General features: G+C 33.7%; 1 protein-coding gene across 8 annotated transcripts in view; it reads right to left on the reverse strand.

The window, feature by feature from the left end:
• Positions 1–19861, reverse strand: part of LOC117120721 (cytosolic carboxypeptidase 2-like) — a 29784-nt gene that overhangs the window by 4544 nt on the left and 5379 nt on the right. For 4 of the 8 annotated variants that reach the window (XM_033265781.1, XM_033265779.1, XM_033265780.1 and 1 more), the window contains 16 exons: positions 19024–19180; positions 17093–17619; positions 10167–10359; positions 9880–10034; positions 8642–8799; positions 8219–8405; positions 7556–7686; positions 6930–7118; positions 6412–6549; positions 5854–6098; positions 5180–5283; positions 4878–4940; positions 4397–4508; positions 3894–4017; positions 3423–3467; positions 2283–2483 (listed from right to left, as the gene is read on the reverse strand). In XM_033265781.1, the coding sequence (XP_033121672.1) occupies positions 2283–2483; positions 3423–3467; positions 3894–4017; positions 4397–4508; positions 4878–4940; positions 5180–5283; positions 5854–6098; positions 6412–6549; positions 6930–7118; positions 7556–7686; positions 8219–8405; positions 8642–8799; positions 9880–10034; positions 10167–10359; positions 17093–17619; positions 19024–19180 (2729 nt within the window). Of the gene's footprint in view, positions 1–1498; positions 1553–2282; positions 2484–3422; positions 3468–3893; positions 4018–4396; positions 4509–4877; positions 4941–5179; positions 5284–5853; positions 6099–6411; positions 6550–6929; positions 7119–7555; positions 7687–8218; positions 8406–8641; positions 8800–9879; positions 10035–10166; positions 10360–11207; positions 11791–17092; positions 17620–19023; positions 19181–19861 lie in introns of those variants that run through there. The other 4 variants (XM_033265783.1, XM_033265782.1, XM_033265784.1 and 1 more) reach the window with 4 other exon arrangements.

Consider the following 19861-nt stretch of genomic DNA (forward strand, 5'->3'; position numbering starts at 1 on the left):
GAATTATGTGCCAGGTAACAACATTGAAGTGAATTATAATGCATCTGTCTCAATTAAAATCCCATGTGTGAACAACAAACGATATGTGCTATTAATCAATAAAACATCTTTCCATTAGAAGTGCTGGTTAAACTTTAAAATATAATGTAGAAAACTCATAGAAAGTTTAATATTAACAAATAAAAATCAACTATGAAATATAGGTAACACATAGTTATATTTCATTATAGACAACATTTGCTGCAATATAAACTGAACAAAATGTATGCATGTTCAATGAAAAAAAAATAAACAAAGAATGGCAAATGAATCTGAAAATTACAATAATGTATAAAATGTATACATAAAAATTGTTACTATATTTAATTCATATCTGAATAAGTAGTACCTGCAGTGAAGTATGCAGTGAAGTATGCAGTATATTCATATTCAGCAAAGCACAAACATAATGAAGGAAAAAACCATTACTGATAGCAGTCCCAAATGTCATATGGACAATAGCCAATCAGAGTGAAGAAGATATCAGACGTTTACATAATGGTAGCAGCCACAACTTCTGGGTCCCCAACAGCAAATGTCTAGGGCCGTCTAAGACTCCGATGGGTTTGAGTGATTTGGTGCAAGTGGGGATCTAGGAAACCTCCATCCAGAAGGTACATCTGTTCATTTTTTATCATTCTCTTAATCTATTTTTTCATCCTAGTGGCCAGGGCTTCCACAAAAGCCTAGGGGTGACATTGGACCTAAGTGGGGGTCAAGTGATGATCAAATGTTGGGGTCTGAGTAGGGTCTTTGAGCAAAGGCCCCATAAGCTGTAGTAATTAATGTATAGTAGTCTAAACAATTATTGGTACAAAACAAATGATGATTCATTCTATTTCATTTATTTTTTTTTACCCAAATCAAGTGGCAGCCTCTGCGGCCTAAGCCCCAGGGCTGTCCTCCTATGGGTACTACTGGCTTAAAACAAATCAGAGGTGGGAAAATTTAAGAATGTTTAGCACATTGTCAACAAGCATGTCTGAATATAATGAATATAAATGAAGCTGCAACTTTGGATTAAAGCCGATCAAAATGTGAAGAGCTCAGGATGTTTTTTTTCAAAAGGCATTATGAAAGAGGTTTCAGATGACATGCACAAGCAGGACTAACTTTAAAGCACTCCTTAAAGAAATTAAATGAAATAATATAACTTAATTTTATATTAATGAATTTCATTTTGTATAATAAAATAAAGTATTGAATTTAATTAATCAATTAAATTAATTAAAATGCTTTTAATTTATCAAAAATATTAAATTTATTAAATAACTTTAACTAAATTAATGATAGGAAATTAATGAACAATTTTCATGCAGTAACATTTGCAATATGAATGGGGTCTGAAGCAGCACATTTAAAAAGACAGTGAATTTCAAATCACATATTTCTCCCTTTTTTAGATGACGATGACAATGGCTTTTTTTGTGAACTGTCCAATAATAAATGAAAGTTTTACCCCGAATGTGTGAAACTGAGCAACTGGAAGGCTCCTACAGAACTTGGGATCTTTCTGAAAATGTATTAAATTTGTACAAATGCTGATTCTGTAAATATATTCTTTTGAATATAAAATGATTGTGAAATTTTCTTAGTAGCTGTACTGGAGATAAAAAAATATAGGAATATTTCTTGTACACTAAAAAAGACATATAAACCTAAAGGATAAAAATAAATATAAAACCACCCCCACCCCATCCACATAGTGTACTGTACACACATGCATTAAACAACACTCACACACAAACACACACACACACACAAACACACACCTAATGTATGCATAAACCAGGACACCTCACACATTAATATCTCATTTTCCTACATAATAAAGGCCTTCACCAGCACACATACATGAACTTCCCCAACACACATACCACCATTTCCTCACACACATACAGACTGTAAATAACTCCATATTATATCCTATATACTGTAGTCCCAAAAAATAAAAACCTGTGCTTCTTCTCACTCTGTATCTTTTGTATTAAACCATAAATATATTATTTCTCCATATGTATTATCTAAGTATTAATATCAATGAAACATAAAAACTATTTTTAAATTAATGTGCAATGAAATGGTATTAAAAACTTGCAACAAGAAATGACCATTGACCCTAGTACATATTGATCACGTCAATCGGTATAAAGCAAACCACACTTGTGATATGTCAACGCTGAATGCATTATTAGATCATTAGATAGAAACGCAATAAAAAACAAAAGGCATTTATGAATTACGTGGTTGGTAGAGACCTGCGATTTCTTCCAATATTCTCTGACGTTTTTCTGCGAGAGTGATCCTTCAATGGAGTTTCGAACATGGCTGATACGGATCAGTTTGTGCGGGGTAAGCCGGGGAAAACTACTGTAGGTCTGGTGGTCTCCTGGCCCTTTAGTAAACTTTTTGTGATTACCAGTGGGGTCGGTGCTCTTGTCTAACTGTGTGGATAAACCAAGCGTTAGCCTAAACTGATGCCGAACATCCTACACATTAATTGTTGACAAGTTGCAGTTAAGTCTCAAAAACCAGACAATGAAAACACTATGATAAACCAACTTTAGAATGAGAAAATCATCCATATACACAAAATATACCAACGAATTACTAGTAACAATAGAAAGTAAAAAATATATATATTTAGAAGACAAGAAAATGATAGCACAGAAAGAGACATCCACACTAACCAGACGACAAAACTCATCACGAAACAAATAATTTTAATGCTAATAATTTACTCAGAAATTTAGCAAACAATAAAATCTAGACATTTAGATACAGAACTACTAAAATTAGCCTGGGAAAATAAAACCATTCACATAAAACAAAAAATATGAAAAGAACTGATAATGATAGAAACAACAAACACTATAGTAGGCATGCTGCTTTTAAACAAAGTAAATTCTAGTAATAAAAAATGACATTTACGCTAACATAACTACATAATAAAGCATATAAACTTACAAAATTTCAAAATGAAATATATATATATCATTATAGTAGTACTTGCAACATTAAATCATCATGTATATGTATCATGTGTGTTGGGTGTACATGTATGTGTGTGTGCATATTATTATATGTAAGTATACATGTATATATATACATATCCATCCACATTCATATATATTTTATACATATACATATATCATGGTACAATAAAGAGATCAATTCTAAACCATCTCTTAAAGAAGAGCAAATTTGCAAATGTGAAAATAAAGTCACCCTAACCAAGATTTGAACCTGTGCCATTCTGCTGTCGCATCTGCATAATATGTAGACTCCAAAAAAGGGAGTTAAAATCCGATTAAAGTAACTGATCTTTTGCGCAAAGGTAGTTGAACAGCACTAGTTCTAAATGCACTACATATACCCCATACCTTTTTTAATTTCTGCTTTGTACTTTTTTGTAACTCTGGGAGCATCTAGAAAACAAAATAAGAACTACATATAAGTATTTACTGTATTTTTTTTTTCATTTTTAATTTTAAAAAAAAACCACATTTATTAAAAGGTATGTCCAACAATCAAAATTGGTATTTTAAAATCCTTAAAGGTTTAGAGAGAGAGCAGTTTAGTTTGTTGGATTGATAATCACTGTAACACATAAAAGTATCAAGATGATAACATTATTTTTGAGAAAAACTCCTTTCATGATTTCAACCCATGACCCACAGTTTGGATGCTGCACCCTTCAATTTTCCTATTAGGACACATATTTTTTTTAAGGTATTATATGTTTACTCAAAAAGAAGGCACCAAACAATTTCATTTCTTGTCCGATTGTTGTAGATAAGTTTGCATAACCTTTTTTTTTTTTGATAACATTTTATTTTCTTCTAGTTACTTACTGGCACACTCTTAGCTCTGTTCTTGGAGCGCTTTTTACTTCTTGATTTGGAATTTGTCTGCATGTCAACAGTGAACTGAGAAGCTGGCATCTCTGACTCAGACCCGCTGTCACTATCACTTGTCCTAAAATTTAAAGGATTATTTTAGTCAGTCAAAACTAATTCTTAGAGACTAACAATTTAGGAGGGATCTGTGATAGGTTCCAGTAGCAGATAATGGGCTAGAGGTGTTGAAGCTAAGGATGCCCCTACCCTCCAAATTAAGCATTACACTCAAGTATTTAATCCTAACCTCATATCACAACTTTTTGTCAGGTAGTTCCACCTCACTTAATCCTCAAGCAATTCCATTTAACATTCTTACCCACCTCTTCCCCTCCCCAGTAACCATCCCCCCACCCCTCATCACCCCTCATGTCAATACTTTTGGATATGCCACTGCTTAGGCTCTACTGTTTGTGACAGCTTAAAGCTTTTGTAGTAAAATTTATAACATGACTTACTCTGATTCTGCAAATTCCTGGATGGCATCAATGTCCTGGAGAATGCCGATGCAGCCTTCAAACGTCTCTTCCGTGATCTGCTTAATCAACGTCTTCACCTTCACTTGCCCATCTTTCAACAAATCACGTTCACAGCTACTACAGTATTTAATCCTCACCTCATATCACCACTTTTTGTCAGGTAGTTCCACCTCACTTAATCCTCAAGCAATTCCATTTAACATTCTTACCCACCTCTTCCCCTCCCCAGTAACCATCCCCCCACCCCTCATCAGCTCTCATGTCAATACTTTTGGATATGCCACTGCTTAGGCTCTACTGTTTGTGACAGCTTAAAGCTTTTGTAGTAAAATTTATAACATGACTTACTCTGATTCTGCAAATTCCTGGATGGCATCAATGTCCTGGAGAATGCCGATGCAGCCTTCAAACGTCTCTTCCGTGATCTGCTTAATCAACGTCTTCACCTTCACTTGCCCATCTTTCAACAAATCACGTTCACAGCTACTAGAATCACTCTCCTTCTCAACATCAGTTTTTATTCCTCCAATGAAAAGAATAGACAAAATCAACATCAAAATGAATATAATCATATAATAAAAGTATTAATAATTTTTACAAATTTCAAAGTATCACAACATAATTCTTGGCCAGTTACAGGTATAAGCAAAGATTGAGATATCAGTTTAAAATCTGCAAAAGCACTATACAAATTTTAATTTGAAATGTTCTTGTTTTAAATTTTGGAATGGTGAGAAGGTAAGAAATAGTGTAAGAACCAACCTTGTTTACAATAATCAATTAGTTGATCTGGCATCATACCACGTTCCCTTAGCACCTGATGGGTAATTTCTCTTGTCATTTCCAGGATTAATTCAGAATGTAAACTTTAAAGAAAAAAAAACATATTGAAATTAATTGTTTTTTAAAATTTGCTTTGGTATTTCTATGTTTTCAAACAGACATGCAACAGTCTTGTAAATTCACTTTCTAATGATAATTTAGGTAGGTTTACTTCAGGGGTGGGCATAAAAATGGATCAGAGGGCTAAAGTGAATTTTTGATTTAACAGACGGGCCACACCCAAACTTTGACGTTTCCAGTGCACTTCGCAAAACCCTCATACACTTCTTTTATACCACGTTATTCTCAGTTTTAATATTACTTTTTTACAGATAATCGGTGTCAGGCCATAAAAACAAGTTTTTGTAACCAGAGATGGTTGACGGGTTGGGTTTTTAATTTATTTTTGTTGCTGGGCTGCAACAAAATCAACGATGGGCTGCATGTGGTCTGGTACTCTGCCCACTTGTGGTTTACATAAATAGTGCTAGGAAATTGTAGACCCCTTTAGCTCTCCATTACTGTGATTGGTAGTGATATGGGACAAACTCATGTATATCTGGACATGCCTATCATTACAACATAATAAATCAATGATAAGTACGCTACATTACCTTTGATTATTCTTAGCTGTGTGGTATTGTAGTATAACTTGTCCAAACTGATGGCCAAGCTCTTCAAAGTCTTTGAGAGTGAAGTGTCTCGATGAGGATGCAGCGTTTTTGCTACCACAGAATGTGGCCTCGAGGGTGAAGCTGTTTGCTATGCCTAGTTGACGCCACATCACCACACGCCCTGTCGACTCCTTGCACTTTCGAACTTGAAACTTACATCCTCTAAAGGTGAATTTATCAGGTGCCTTAAAGGAACAATTTAATTATACTTCAAATATGAGCATCAGTAATTTAAACTATCATGGGTAGAGCAAGCAGTGGACCTCTAAGAGCTGAAGAAGGAGGCTCATCTAGATAATCAAAAAAGGGGGCAACAGTTATTTTGCAACAAGAACAAATTCTAAAGTCACCTAGATTAATAACTGAACCTTCCTCAAAATCATTTATTAGAATTACAAAACCTTATGGTATTTATTAATACTGAGATCTCACTGTTCCTAATGGAATTAGAAGCCAAGATCCAAAAACCCTGTAATGTAAATTTAGTACAGCACTTACCTTTCGTGCCATCAGCCAAGGGAAAAGACGAAGACACAGAAAGTTGCCAGGATCAGCTTGAGTTCCTTTAGCATCACATCCATATATAAACACATTATGTTTGCGACTGTGGCCATGTAGATCACAGTACACAAGCACCTGGCAAAACACATAAACACTGATGATCAGTTTTTGGTAATCCTATTCTGATATTTGAATAGCGCCCTCACAATTACAGGCTACTTAAGTGTTTTACCATTATAAATATGCTCTATATTGTGGTTTTTACATTGTTTTCCCTACTTGTTACTTAAGTGTGTTTTGCCATTGATTTTTAAAAAAATATTCTAACTTTTTTCCAAAAAATTATATTATTTTCCAACATAGAATGATAAATAAAATAAAACATTTTTTACACAGCATCTGGCATTTTTAGAATGCATCAGTAGTGTACTAATAAAAAAAACAATTAGTAAACACCTGATGTTATAAATGTGAAGTAATAACAAAAAAAGACACACAGTTACTCGAAAACTTACCTCTCGTTGCCGTGAGAACTTTTCCAACATCTGTTTAGTGTGCCAGACAGTTGGGAAGGATTCTTTACGAGGGTTTCTATAATTCCGATTGAGATCTCTTGCAGCTAATGAACACCGATAATTACCAACTATCACCCCATCGGGATTCAACATTGGCACAATTTTGAATATAAAGTTCCTTCGTAATTCCTACAAAATGATAATAAAATAAAAACCAAATAAATATCATATAAAATATATACAAGAACAAGTATACAAGAAAAAAAAATTGAATAAATATAAATGAGCTGAATATAATAAAATAATTATAAAATAAGATATATTTTATAAAATATACATAAATAGAATTTTTAAAAAGCATAAACTTTTTTAACAAAATCTTAAGAGGGTTGTCCATCCAACCGAAGCTGATCAATTGCAACCCATAGAAATAAATAAAATAAATGGAAACTCAAGGTGAACAAAAGTGGAATTAAACAAAGGACCAAGGGTCTGAAAGGATCGCCACAGTTCATTGCACACATGTATGCTACCACTTGATTTAGGATCAAACTTACAGAAGGGAAACATAAAAAGATTAGATGGAAATAGATCAAGGTAAGAAGGGAAGAAATAATGAAATCTACCTGAGCCTCTTGGTCTAAGCTAGTGAGGAAATCAATGACTCCCTTCATGATCCAACTTGAGTTTGTTTCTCCTGGGTGCACCCTTGCTGTAATTACAACGCCCTTTTTATTTGAGTCTGCAACATGCTCCCCTGTTTTGAAAACACAATTTCTAATTATGAGAATCTTGAAAAACATTGTGTAAATTGAATTGAAATGTTTAATATAAGAGGTTTGCCATCCCAACTCTAGCGTAATACCGCTAAATGTTAAACTGAGCAATTACCATAAGATTGTGGCAGTATTGTATACTTTTAGTACACAGAAGTCGCAATACTTTTTCTCACAACTTTGGCAATAGTAAGTCAATTTCAGAATGACCTATCATTTTAAAGCTTATAAAGTGGAGAATGTGAATACATCAAAAAATCTATTTTCTTGTTTCAGTCACTGACACTGGTTTTGGGATGGCAATCCCCATATATAGTAAACTTAGATTTACCGTAAAGGTCTGATAATTAATGTCATATTGTAATGAAGAAAAAACTTTGTTTACATAAAGAACAAAAGGTTTTTCACTGAAATACATGGTTCTAATTTCTACTTTGATTCAGTTATTTTCACTCAAAATGTGTCAGTGCTTTAAAATCTTCCCCAAATAAATATCTACAGTCTGAAACTTACCATTAGAAGACGAAATGGTTAAAAGAAAGCAACTATTTCCAGCTCTTGTCTCACACATCACTTCCCGTTTTAAATATCGCCCTCTATGTGGATCAGCAATGATTGATTCGATGTGCTCTTTAAGATCAGTGAAAGTGAAAGGATAGCAATGCGCCAAGTAACAAGTGTCATCTTCATACTCAAATTCCTAAAAAGATGGCAAGTCGAATAAATTAGATGAGTTAAGAGATAAGAACAAATAAATGGCAAAATTAAATTAATAGAATAAAAAGTGGAATTTGTAGGTAGAAAGAAAACAAGGCTGAAAATAAAGGATTAAAACTCCATTAATATCATATCAACTATTTCAAATGATGATACAAATGTTTAATGATAACTTTAACACTTTGAGACACATCAAAGGTAACTTGACTTCTAACCTACCATTTGCCATTCTAGAATGTAGTATGTCATTTCAGGATGAAGAAGTGGATTTCTTGTACAGGAATAATTACGCCTATACCCTATATGATGTCCACAACGGATCCAACCTACTTTCTTCATTTGGGCTTTCTGCTCAGAGTATAAGAGGGGCCGCATACCTGTAAAATAAAAAGTCTTTTTCTTGAATTGAATATCAATTTGAAGGTGGCATTCTCATGTCATCTTTTTGGATGGAACATTTTATCCTTCTATCCATATTGAAATTTAAACATCCATTTTTCTCATAATTGTTTTATCTTCTAATTAGGTGAGTTTTAATAGATTTATTTATATATAATTTCTTGTTATTAAGTAAATGTAGTTTTTATGTATTTTATAATGCCCTAATCAATGGAAAAGATGCTTAATAACTGCTAAGTTTATTGATTGATCTTATCTTAAAAGCATTTATATGTCTAGCTGCACCTGCTGGTTGAATGTATGGAACTCTGATGCAATAACAGGTGATCAAATCATTATTGTACAAAATACCCTCCAGAGACAAATGGCGGAAGCCACATTTGGACTTAAAACTTTCTGTTTTTAAATATATTGTCTATTGTTCTGTAATTGTTACAAGCCTATTTGGATCATGATGATACTATAAACAAAAATAAAATCACAATGGTAAAGTCAAGGTTTAGTATTGTATATTTGAAGAATATGATCTTATGTTTACAAGGCTAAATATAATTTTATTATCTAAATACAATAGATAAAAGTATAATTTTTTTCTGTCATTCGTTCAAGGAGAAATACTGAATCCCAAGCCTTTTATTTCCACCCACATACAAATCTAATTACTGTACTAAATTGTGGGGAGAACCTTCACTAAATTGTTGTTGTGTCAGTAGAATTTCAATACTAAAATATTTATATATTGTATCAATATCCTTGTACCACCATATTATAAATATAATTATATAATTATTATATCAATTTTGAATTATTTTCGAGTATTAGTTGGGTTATTTTCCCATGATGCTTTATCACCATCAGAATATAAGGAACTCCAACAGTTTATTTTACCTACAAAATTTTTTGAAAAATGTTGCTGTGTTAATGGTTAACACCCCCACTCCCCTTCCTGTCTTTGAAAATCTATTTTTTAAAATGTGAAATTGTCTATTATATCCACTAAGAAATATATTCCCCCAATCCACTAACACTATCATAAAAATTATTCTTAACTCACTCACCATGGTTATACAGACTGTCGCGCTTGAGTAGGTTGACGATGCTAAATTTATAAGTTACACCAGGCACCATGTTTTGAATACGAAAGTAGTACCATTGAGTGTGACGGTTTGTGTACAAGTCTGTCTTTAAAAGAAGCTCATACTCAAACTGACCTCTGAATTGGAAATAAATTATTAAACATTGTCAAACATTATTATTATTATTATTATTATTATTATTATTATTATTATCATTATTATTTAACATTATTAAGACTGCAGTTTCAATGAATAACATTTTTACTTACACTCGTTTTGCTTGCCTCAAGTTACCAGACTCAAAACGTGACTCAAAAAGCAGACTTGAACAACAGCCATCTGGTACATCAAGTACAGTGTTGGTTCGGGATGAGCGTTCAGAATCATAAACAATGAGCGATCCATCCCACGGACGAAACCATTTGGTACGTTGATTGTGGACTGTCCTCCCATTCATGGGAACTAAAATATATTACAATACAATTCACAATTAAAATCATATTAAGCCACGATGTAATGTATTTACAACACCATTTTTGGTTAGTTTATTTTTTTTTTGTAAAATTCAGACGCTGTGAGCAACAATATATAGGAATTGTAAAATCTGATATAGCTAATTAATATAGACAGTGAGCGAAATTAACAATGACAAAATATTTTAAATTTAACTATTCAAAATTTCACCTAGAATATTATTGGTTTATAATTATATGTCAGCCTATAATGCATCATGCCTCTATACATTTCCCTAACACGTATGAAACAGTGCTGGTTTTGGCCTGGGGAATGCGAAAATTCAGAATGCAGATCTAAATCCCTAGTCCAATGTAACCTAAATCGTCATTTTTAGTATTTTAAAGCCCAATTCCCAATAAAATTTCACTAAAAGAAGAATTTTTTTAGAAAAAAAATGCATATGCATTACTCTAATTATTATAAACATGGAAAAATATTGGCATAAATTTTAGTTTTACGTAAAAGGATAAAAAAGAATGAGAAATAGATTATTTCTCATAGGAGATTTTTCTTGACGACGTCTTCGTTTCTAGGTTGTAGATCACATCCACTAGAATGCTCTCGCTTTTGTGTATACTTTATTCAGTCAATAAAGTACACCCTCTCTAATGAGATTAGTTTTTGTACTTCGCATCTCGTACACTGTGGTCAATTGAGTAGGCCTGAGATGTTTGTTTAATTGTCAAACCTCGGTCAGAATCGAATCACAGCCACAATCACTGCCACAATAGCTTCCAAAATTTAAAAAAAAAGACTACAATAGATAAAACTTGAAAATTCCATTCCACACCTACCACTGAAGTCTTCAGGCTCATCGGGCACCGTTCTCAAATGCGATGGTGTTTTACAAATAACACTGGGGTGACAAAGAGGCCAGAATGGACCATCCACAATACCACTAACTTTATCCCACACAGTGTACCGCCAGAAATCTTTCCTAGGAAATGATGATCCTTGAAGTGGTGCCAGGTAGTTTTTATTCTCAGCCTGGCAAGTCTCAGGCTCAATAAGCTTTGCGTCCGTGTTACTAGGCTCAGGGACTACCCCAGCCTTGCTGGTGTGCATCATGAATTTGTAGCAAAAGAATTAAATCCTCTGTTATTCTTATGAATGTTCCTCTTGACAATTACATAAAAAGTCATCCCTCAATGGTTTTGAAAATAAATAACAGCACGATTGTTGCCATGACAATCTACAAATTAGTTTCTACTTGTCTACAAACTTTTGAATATTCCCCATGAATACAAACATCTTTATACTGATAAGGAGGTATGCTAAGCTAAGCTGATCAAATATTGAACAGCCTGTCTAGAGTCTATATGCTGGGTATATTAGCACCTGAATCAAAAAACACATCAGACATTGATAAATAAACCTTGGTCTCGCGTAATTTTGTTAAGTGTGTGTACTTCTAATAATACTCATCCTGGTTGTGATGAATGTGTTTGAATCACTAGTTTTTTTCCTCCTCATAAAAATTGATAACAGTCATAGTGTTTATTGATTACTAAATAGGAGAACTTTGTGAATGACACTGCAGATTAGCACTGGGTGTTTTAAATTCCATCAAAACAAATATCACTGTGATTCTTTTTTAAAACGGTGATTGACGAGCAAATCCACTGAATAGCATATTGTAACAAACCTCCTTGATTATTACAAGGCTCAGTGATTCTTCTATACTGAATAGATGGACCTTATCCTTTTCGGCAGATACTGTTATCAGAAAGTAAACAATGAAAAGTACTATATGGCGTCCTCCAGGCAACCAAGTCAAAGTTCATTTCAATACGGTATTTGATATGATCGAGAACACATTGTTTGATAACAGCACAGCTATAATAACAGTTATGATACAATCCATAATCCATACACCAGCAAACTATAAATTCCCGGAGGAACAACATAAAACCGCTATCATCAATATAACTACCATGATGTAGAAAATCATGTTCCACCAATCTTGATGTTGTTTTTCCCCCCGTGAGCAATTTGTCAACTGAATAAAAACAACTTAACACGTTCACCTGCCTTTCCAAACAAACCTTTTGTCAGTTTGTGATATTACCATGGAGGCAGTTTTTAATGAGGCTTAGCATCTCTTTTGTACCTTCCTCTTATATAACTCTTTCTTCAGGCTATAATTTCTAACATAAGAAAACTAGCATTTACATCTGAGATATGGGAACGTTCATCTAAGTCCATGGTTCAGTACCTCCCTATTACTACACTCTGAATCATACAATACAGTACAATTTATAATAATATAATAAATATTATCATTATTATTATTATTATTATTATTATTATTATTTATGAAAGAATTGTTTTAATTTACAATGGAAATTTTTGCAAACTAAGAAGTTTGTATTCCACGACATAGATCGACAATACAGATCCATTACAGATCATTTTTCATTACAACATGGAGATTAACTACAGTATGCTACTATACATAACACAGCTATCCTACCCCGATACTGTACCATAATCAGCCAATATACACAATACCATTCATAAGAAACATGATGAATAAAATAAAAAAAACAACTTAATGAATGAGTTCATTATACATTGTATATATAAACATACAATGCAGGAACATGGTCTTTGCACACCAAGAAAGCTAAGCTTTCACAATGCACACAATCCCTTGGATATCAAACTCTAATGAAGGTTTAAGAAACCTCTCAAGTTGTGTTTGTATTTCGCACATCACTATACACCTACTGAGATCTCATTAACAACTTATTCAAAGCACATAATGAAACTACTTCACCGAGTGGAATCAGTTACCCGATAAACAAGTGTTAAGTTTGTTCTGATTGTTACTTCAGCAGGATTTGTTACTAATTTGAGATTCCTCTTTTGGTCCGTCAATGAACAGAAATGCTATTCATAGATCAAGCATGCATATATTATTCCGTCTATCACAAATAGCACCAAAAAAAGAACAGCCCAAACATTGGTGGAGCTGTCTGGTTTTTTGTTGTGTTTTTTTTTTTCTTTTGCGATTAAATTTTGTCATACCTTGTAAGTTGTATTTATGTCATCAAAATCAATGATCCATTAAGTTTTGTTTTGCAATATTTTCATTCATGTAGCAGTATTACCACATTGGCAGTAGAGTAGAGTACATTGTTATAACAACTCCCTGGTATATAAAGGAGGATGTAGGCATGCATGTAAACCCACCTCAGGCTCACGCATGAAAACCGACCTAGCAAGAAAATTACACTCAAGTACTGTAGTTAAAAATAAAAAATTACCTGATTCAACAATATCATCCTCAACACCCCCCTCCCCAGGTAGCTAAGCTGCTCTTAGTTATAAAAAGCATCACATTTAATAGTAGTTCCATCTATGTAACTGACAACTGTACTCTTGTATGTAATACATAAAACCTGACGTGACAGGTGGGAGATAAAAAGCAAACAGTGGCAACTGTATAAAATCAATAAAAATTGCAGTGGATGGATCTAGCAAGAACATGAAAGACAATGGAATTTGATTGACATTTTCATATTTGACTTTGCGGAAATGTAGAAAAAGATAAAAAGTATATGAATATAATCTTATAATAATAATTTATTAAAACATTAAAAAAATCATTGGAAATTTTATTTTTCAAATAAAAATTTAGCTTGGGTTTAATATAATATATCATAATACATTATGGCTATGTTCACACACACCATCTAACTGTTAGCACTGCCAAAATCCAATACGTGCTCACTGTTGCGTTCATACAAGAGAATCTTCGATCCAGATATAAAGAAGATGACAGTGAGATCACTGCCAAAAGGAAAGCGAAAACTGGAAATGCATACATCTGATTGGTTGATGAATGAATTAGGGCAACTTGCTAACCGATAGCACTTGTTAACCAATAGCGTATCCGCATCCTGGGAATGGTTAGAGCTAACCTATCGGGCATTCTCACACGTATGCTAATGGATAGCCCCCAATCTTAATATTAAGGTTCTAGTGTGAACCCTATGCTATTATTAAGATAATTCAAAAGTGATCATTTTTTAAGCAATTGTTGTCAATAATAATATAAAATCAGCATTGCAACATATTAAGTGGTTCACCAACTGCTAAAGCGGTGATGTCTCATTTCTTACCACCACTGCCACCAACCTGAACTAAACCTAATGTTACGTTCCTCTGTTGATAACAAAAGGTGAATGAACTACCAATAATGAAATCAGTAGATTCGGAGAACTTAAGCTACAAAGCCACAAGGTTGACCTAGCAACAAAAACATGAAAAAGAACACATTCTACTGGAATGATTTTGTGGAGTCAATGAATTATTATAAAGAATAACAACAGAGTAAAACAAGTTTATGAACTCAAGGAGTGATGGTAATTTCAGTGAGAAAAAAAGCAATAAAATTGTTTATGAATATAATGGTTAGAAGGTCATGAAATTCTATGTTCCTAAGGTTCTACTTGACTAATTTTACAATGTTATTCACCTGTTGCTGTTACAATAATCTGATTGTTCATATAACAATTTGGAATGTACTTGAATTTTACTTGTTGTTCACATTTTCAATTGTTATACCCTGAGCATGTACTGAATAGCCAAAGGGATTATAGGCACTTAAAGTTTGACTGGTAAACAAACAAAAAATTTCTGGTTAAATTCATCAATGAGAAAAAAATGTTTAACACATCAAACAGTATCACCGCCACTGGCAAAAGATGCCCTTCCTATAATGTAATTTTTTATATACCGGTAGTTGGTTATGACTGGTCGTATGAACGATGTGTTTTGATTTGATGATGACCATGTCTAATTTTCATTGTAAATTTTTTGAATTTAATTTTAAGCCCGGCACACCTGGCAGGCGGCCAATAAATCCTTCTCTATTCTGAGAGACCACTTGACGACAGGAGCGATCAGGTGATTGTCAATGGCAGTCTGAATGGATCATCGTTGAAAATTATCTGTCACACGAATTGTTGCGTTTGCAGTCTCTATGGAATCACATCGACCGACAACCATTGATGGTGTATGAGCCTAGCTTTACTTAATACTGCAAAGTAATTACAATAACATCTAGTGATTGCTCTTCATACAGTATAATGTGTCACTTATATTGTACTGTGAATTTTATGTAAATATATTGTCAATGAGAAAGACAATCTCCAGTGTAACAGCTTCTCTATCTTATGTTGCCTTTAAAAAAAGTATATTTTTCAATTATTCAAAACATTTGTTACGCTGGCTTTTTCAAGAAGCAGTAATGAAAAATAACACAAATCCTTTATGAAATATTTTATCAAAATACTGTAACAAAACACAACCTGATACAATCGCACAACTGGACAAGGAAACAAAATTAGTTATTCACTAAACCAAAATATCAGGATTTATAGTTGAAATATAAGCTACTAGGGGCAAGGGTTCTACATTACAGTAGTACAGTACAATTGAAACATTCTTGGAATATTTTGACATAAACAAACACTTGTGATTCATGTAAACTGAAAGATTTTTTTTTTTTTTTAATAAATTTCCATTATTTAATTACTTATTTTATTTTTATACAACAGTGATTCACAACTTGGTTAGAATAAAAATGCAATAATAATGAGTTGTCATTGATAAAAAAAAAAGGCCTGGTGTTATTGATACAGAGCATTTATATGGAGCTCTACAAAGCACACAGCATCTAAAGGGTGAAGGATTTGAACCCAGGACCCTGAAATTTGAAAGCAAGCGTAATAACACAAACTACTGTGTATTTTCACTCAATTCGATTAGAAATACAAACAATATGTTATCTATTATTAATTCAAAACTGTAAGGATTCCTGATATTTGAGGACACAATCTAGACATGCTTTGCCTATGTAGAACAGTATTTGCAGTTTTGAGCATTTTCTTCTGACAAACTTGGTTTTATCGAATCATAAATACTTTTCCGGGACTCAGAACCCTTAAAATAACATCTAACAAGTTCAGCATGCATTTAAGTAAAATCAAAGTATGAACAAGCTGACAAAAACGTTGGGTATTTCACACCTTGGTGTATACAAGACAATAAAATAAAAAAACTAAAAAGACTAAAAATAACCACTCACAAAAAAGGTTGTTATGAATGAAAACACTTATATTTAGTACTCAAGGTAAAAAATGCTGCAAACTCCATAAGAATTTTCTGTTTTCAATAATAAGAGTCTATTGAGAGTAAATACTCCTATACAAGTCTGGCCACATTGTTTGCCGCAATTAGTCCATTTTCTCAAAAGATAAAGAATGTTGAGTACTAGGAATACTCCCTAAGGAGAGGGGGAGGTTGCACATTGTGTGTGATGGACTTTGTATTAAATGAACGGGGGCAAAAAACAGACTTGAGCAATTCTAATATATTCATACCAAATCACTTATATCTTATAACAAGTACTCATTTTACACTAATGGGTGGAAAGAGACTAAAAACACAGATATCATAATGTCTACTAATGGACACAAGCGATTTGATCAACGTCAGTCTGAAACTGACTACTATTTGGTTGGGAACATAAAGAATTACTACTGCGTAACCATATCACCATGTATTGGAATTCCGGTCAACAGTCACTCGAATCTTCAGTGCTACACATGCATTGAAAAAAACTCATCAGAACTGGAATGGTGTAAAAAAATAAAAAGTTAGAACTTACCATTATCTGAAAGGGGTTCAAAATTCTTTGGCAGCTGCAAAATATGAAGTGGTTTTGGAAGGATAGGGGAATACTCAGGAGGCCAGAACGGACCATCAACTGTCGATAATACCCCATTCTCATCCTGGAACCAGTCCTTAGTTTTCCCGTTTTTCCTGTTCTGGTGACCCACAAAAGCCTGAAATTCTTTCTTGGTATATCTATGGTCATGTATACCGGTACTAGCTGACAGAGCAGTGGTTGTTACTGCTGTTGTCGTTGGCGATATCATCTGCATCATAGATTGCTGAGATGATGCAGAAGTATGGCTCATCCAGCTCATTTTTTGTTGCAAGTTCTTGAAATGACTGGACATACCCACTTTTTTTGTTACGACTCTGTTCGTTTCAATGTCATCGTCATCTGCGGTATGCTCTGAATCATGTATTGTTGTGCTTGCTATTTGGCGATACGGCGAGTATTTTTTCTTTGCACGTTTCTTAGCTTTTTGTGCTTTCATCTCCCCCGCTGCTGTTACAGATTGTGATCTATAATCAGAAAATATAATTAAATTTAAAATTGGAATATTATTGAATATAAATTAAGCTGGAATATATATAATATACCTCTTCATTATCTACAGTCTTGTTAATAAGTTTAAGTAATTTAATTATTTTGGATGTAATATATGTTTTGTTGAATTGAGTTGAATTCATTTAAAATGAATTTATTTAATACCTCCTTGAATTAAGCAACAACTGTACAGCTGTTGGATAAGATAAGTGAGATTGGGTGATGGGTCAATTAATTAATTTACAAATGCCAAGAAAAAATGATACCTCTGCACTAATAATATAATAGTGGTAATTTTTAAATATTGCTCTAATCAAGGCTTGTAAATCAAACTAGCCAAAAACAAGGGTTCCCTTCATCCATTTTGTTCTAAAACATTGAATGAATTTTTTGTCACTTACTGTTTAAACAGGTATATGACAAAGTTAATATGCAAGGCCAAACTGTCTATAGATAGATCATTAAGTTAAAAAGCACACCTGTAGGAGGTAAACATCAAAAGATAAACCCAACAGGTGGTCCAAACAAGTGAAATTTATCATTTAATCAATAAAAGATAGTACACCGTAAGTGTTAAGTAAATTCAAACAATATAATTCATTTTTTGAATAGCCTATTTTTGGTATATTATTTATTACAGGCTCATTGTAGCAATACACAGCAACTGCATTTAGGGTCATTTCCCAGAATATCGCACAATAACACCCAGCAGGTGACCAAACGTTGGAGCAGTTTAGGTATTCTGATAAAGTTGTATCTAAAAATTACCCATAAGACACAGATATTTTTGTGCTCAAATGGGCCCTAATTTAGCTCTCAATTGAAATTTAAAATGAGTTGAAATTTAAATGTATTTTAACATGGTGGTTACCAGGGACAGGAGTTCAAGTCCAACACAGGTCACTGAGGGTGCCAAATGTCCAAACTTGTCTTAACATACCACTATTGCGCCACGATTGGTGGCGCCACGATTTCAGCGACGAGGGTGCCCATGTCCCTGACGAAAAAGGTTGGCGTAGCTTAAAATCTCTCGAAAGTGTTCCAGGGGAAGAAACCCCCAAAAAATATGACAATTTAGGGGTTTCAAAAGCATATTTAATCGGTTTTGGGGTTTTTTAGAAAAGCATGTAATTTTTTTTCTCCCCGATGAATTGTGGTTTTTTTTTCCTGACGGGGAAAGCTCTCCCCGATGGGTCCCTGTGCTCCCGCCCCCACTGGCGGCACCTCTGGAAAGGACCCAGAAATAACAATCTAAAAAAAATACCATATGTTTGTTTGAGTTTCAATAAGCTGATGGGAAAAAATTTTCATCACGTCTGTGATGAAACTAGCAAAAACAACTTGACAGTCAACATGTTAAAGAATAAAGTTTATTTTACCGGTTAGCATGTTGCAATTGTTGCAACCGACGTATTTTAGCTTTCTCCCTATTGCGACGAATTCTTTCCAATGGTGGCGTATCCAAAGCCTCACGCACACGCTGGGCTATCTCTTGCTCAATCTGTTCCTGAATCTCTATCCGCCAAGATTCAGGTTCTAAAAAAAAAGAAATGGTGTTAAAATAGCAATGATAAAGCATGCTGTGGCGTACTCAGAATTTTGTAAAGGGGAGTGCTGTAAATAGAAATATTGCTTCCAATGGAAGGGGAAGGGGCTGATTGGGAGAACATAATGGGGTTCAGAAAAGGGGTGCAGAACATTTTTCTGGTAACATTTCCCCACTAAACCCTCCCTCAGATACACAACTGCCACTGTTTTAAATGATAAGAATCACCCATTACAAGCCCATAGCCAGGGGGGTTCGTTGGGTTCGAACGAACCCCCCTTTTTTATGAAATGCCCTTTCAACAAAGGCTGGCTACTCCTACACATTAGGCCTAGCCTAGAGCCTATTATCATTAAAAGTCCTACTTTAATACCCGATTGTCAGGCCTACCTAGTAACATAAAAAATTCAGTCCTTGACTCAGAAATGCCGGGATGGTGTCCGGCGGGGGATAGTTTCACCTGTGTGTGTGTGTGTATATATATATATATATATATATATATGATTATAATACGCTACAACCAACCATACAAATTTGTCTCGCTTCTTTTTGTTACTGATTGTCTTAAGTGAGTATAGTATGATACAACTTCCAAAGTGCTATATAAATAAAAAATAAAGAATAAACCATACTGGATTCTTTGGAGTTTGTATCATGCTACTGTTGTTAAA

Source organism: Anneissia japonica, unplaced genomic scaffold (genome assembly GCF_011630105.1).
Source record: "Anneissia japonica isolate Jap-2015-1 unplaced genomic scaffold, ASM1163010v1 scaffold287790_len634930_cov199, whole genome shotgun sequence".
NCBI classification, from domain to species: domain Eukaryota; kingdom Metazoa; phylum Echinodermata; class Crinoidea; order Comatulida; family Comatulidae; genus Anneissia; species Anneissia japonica.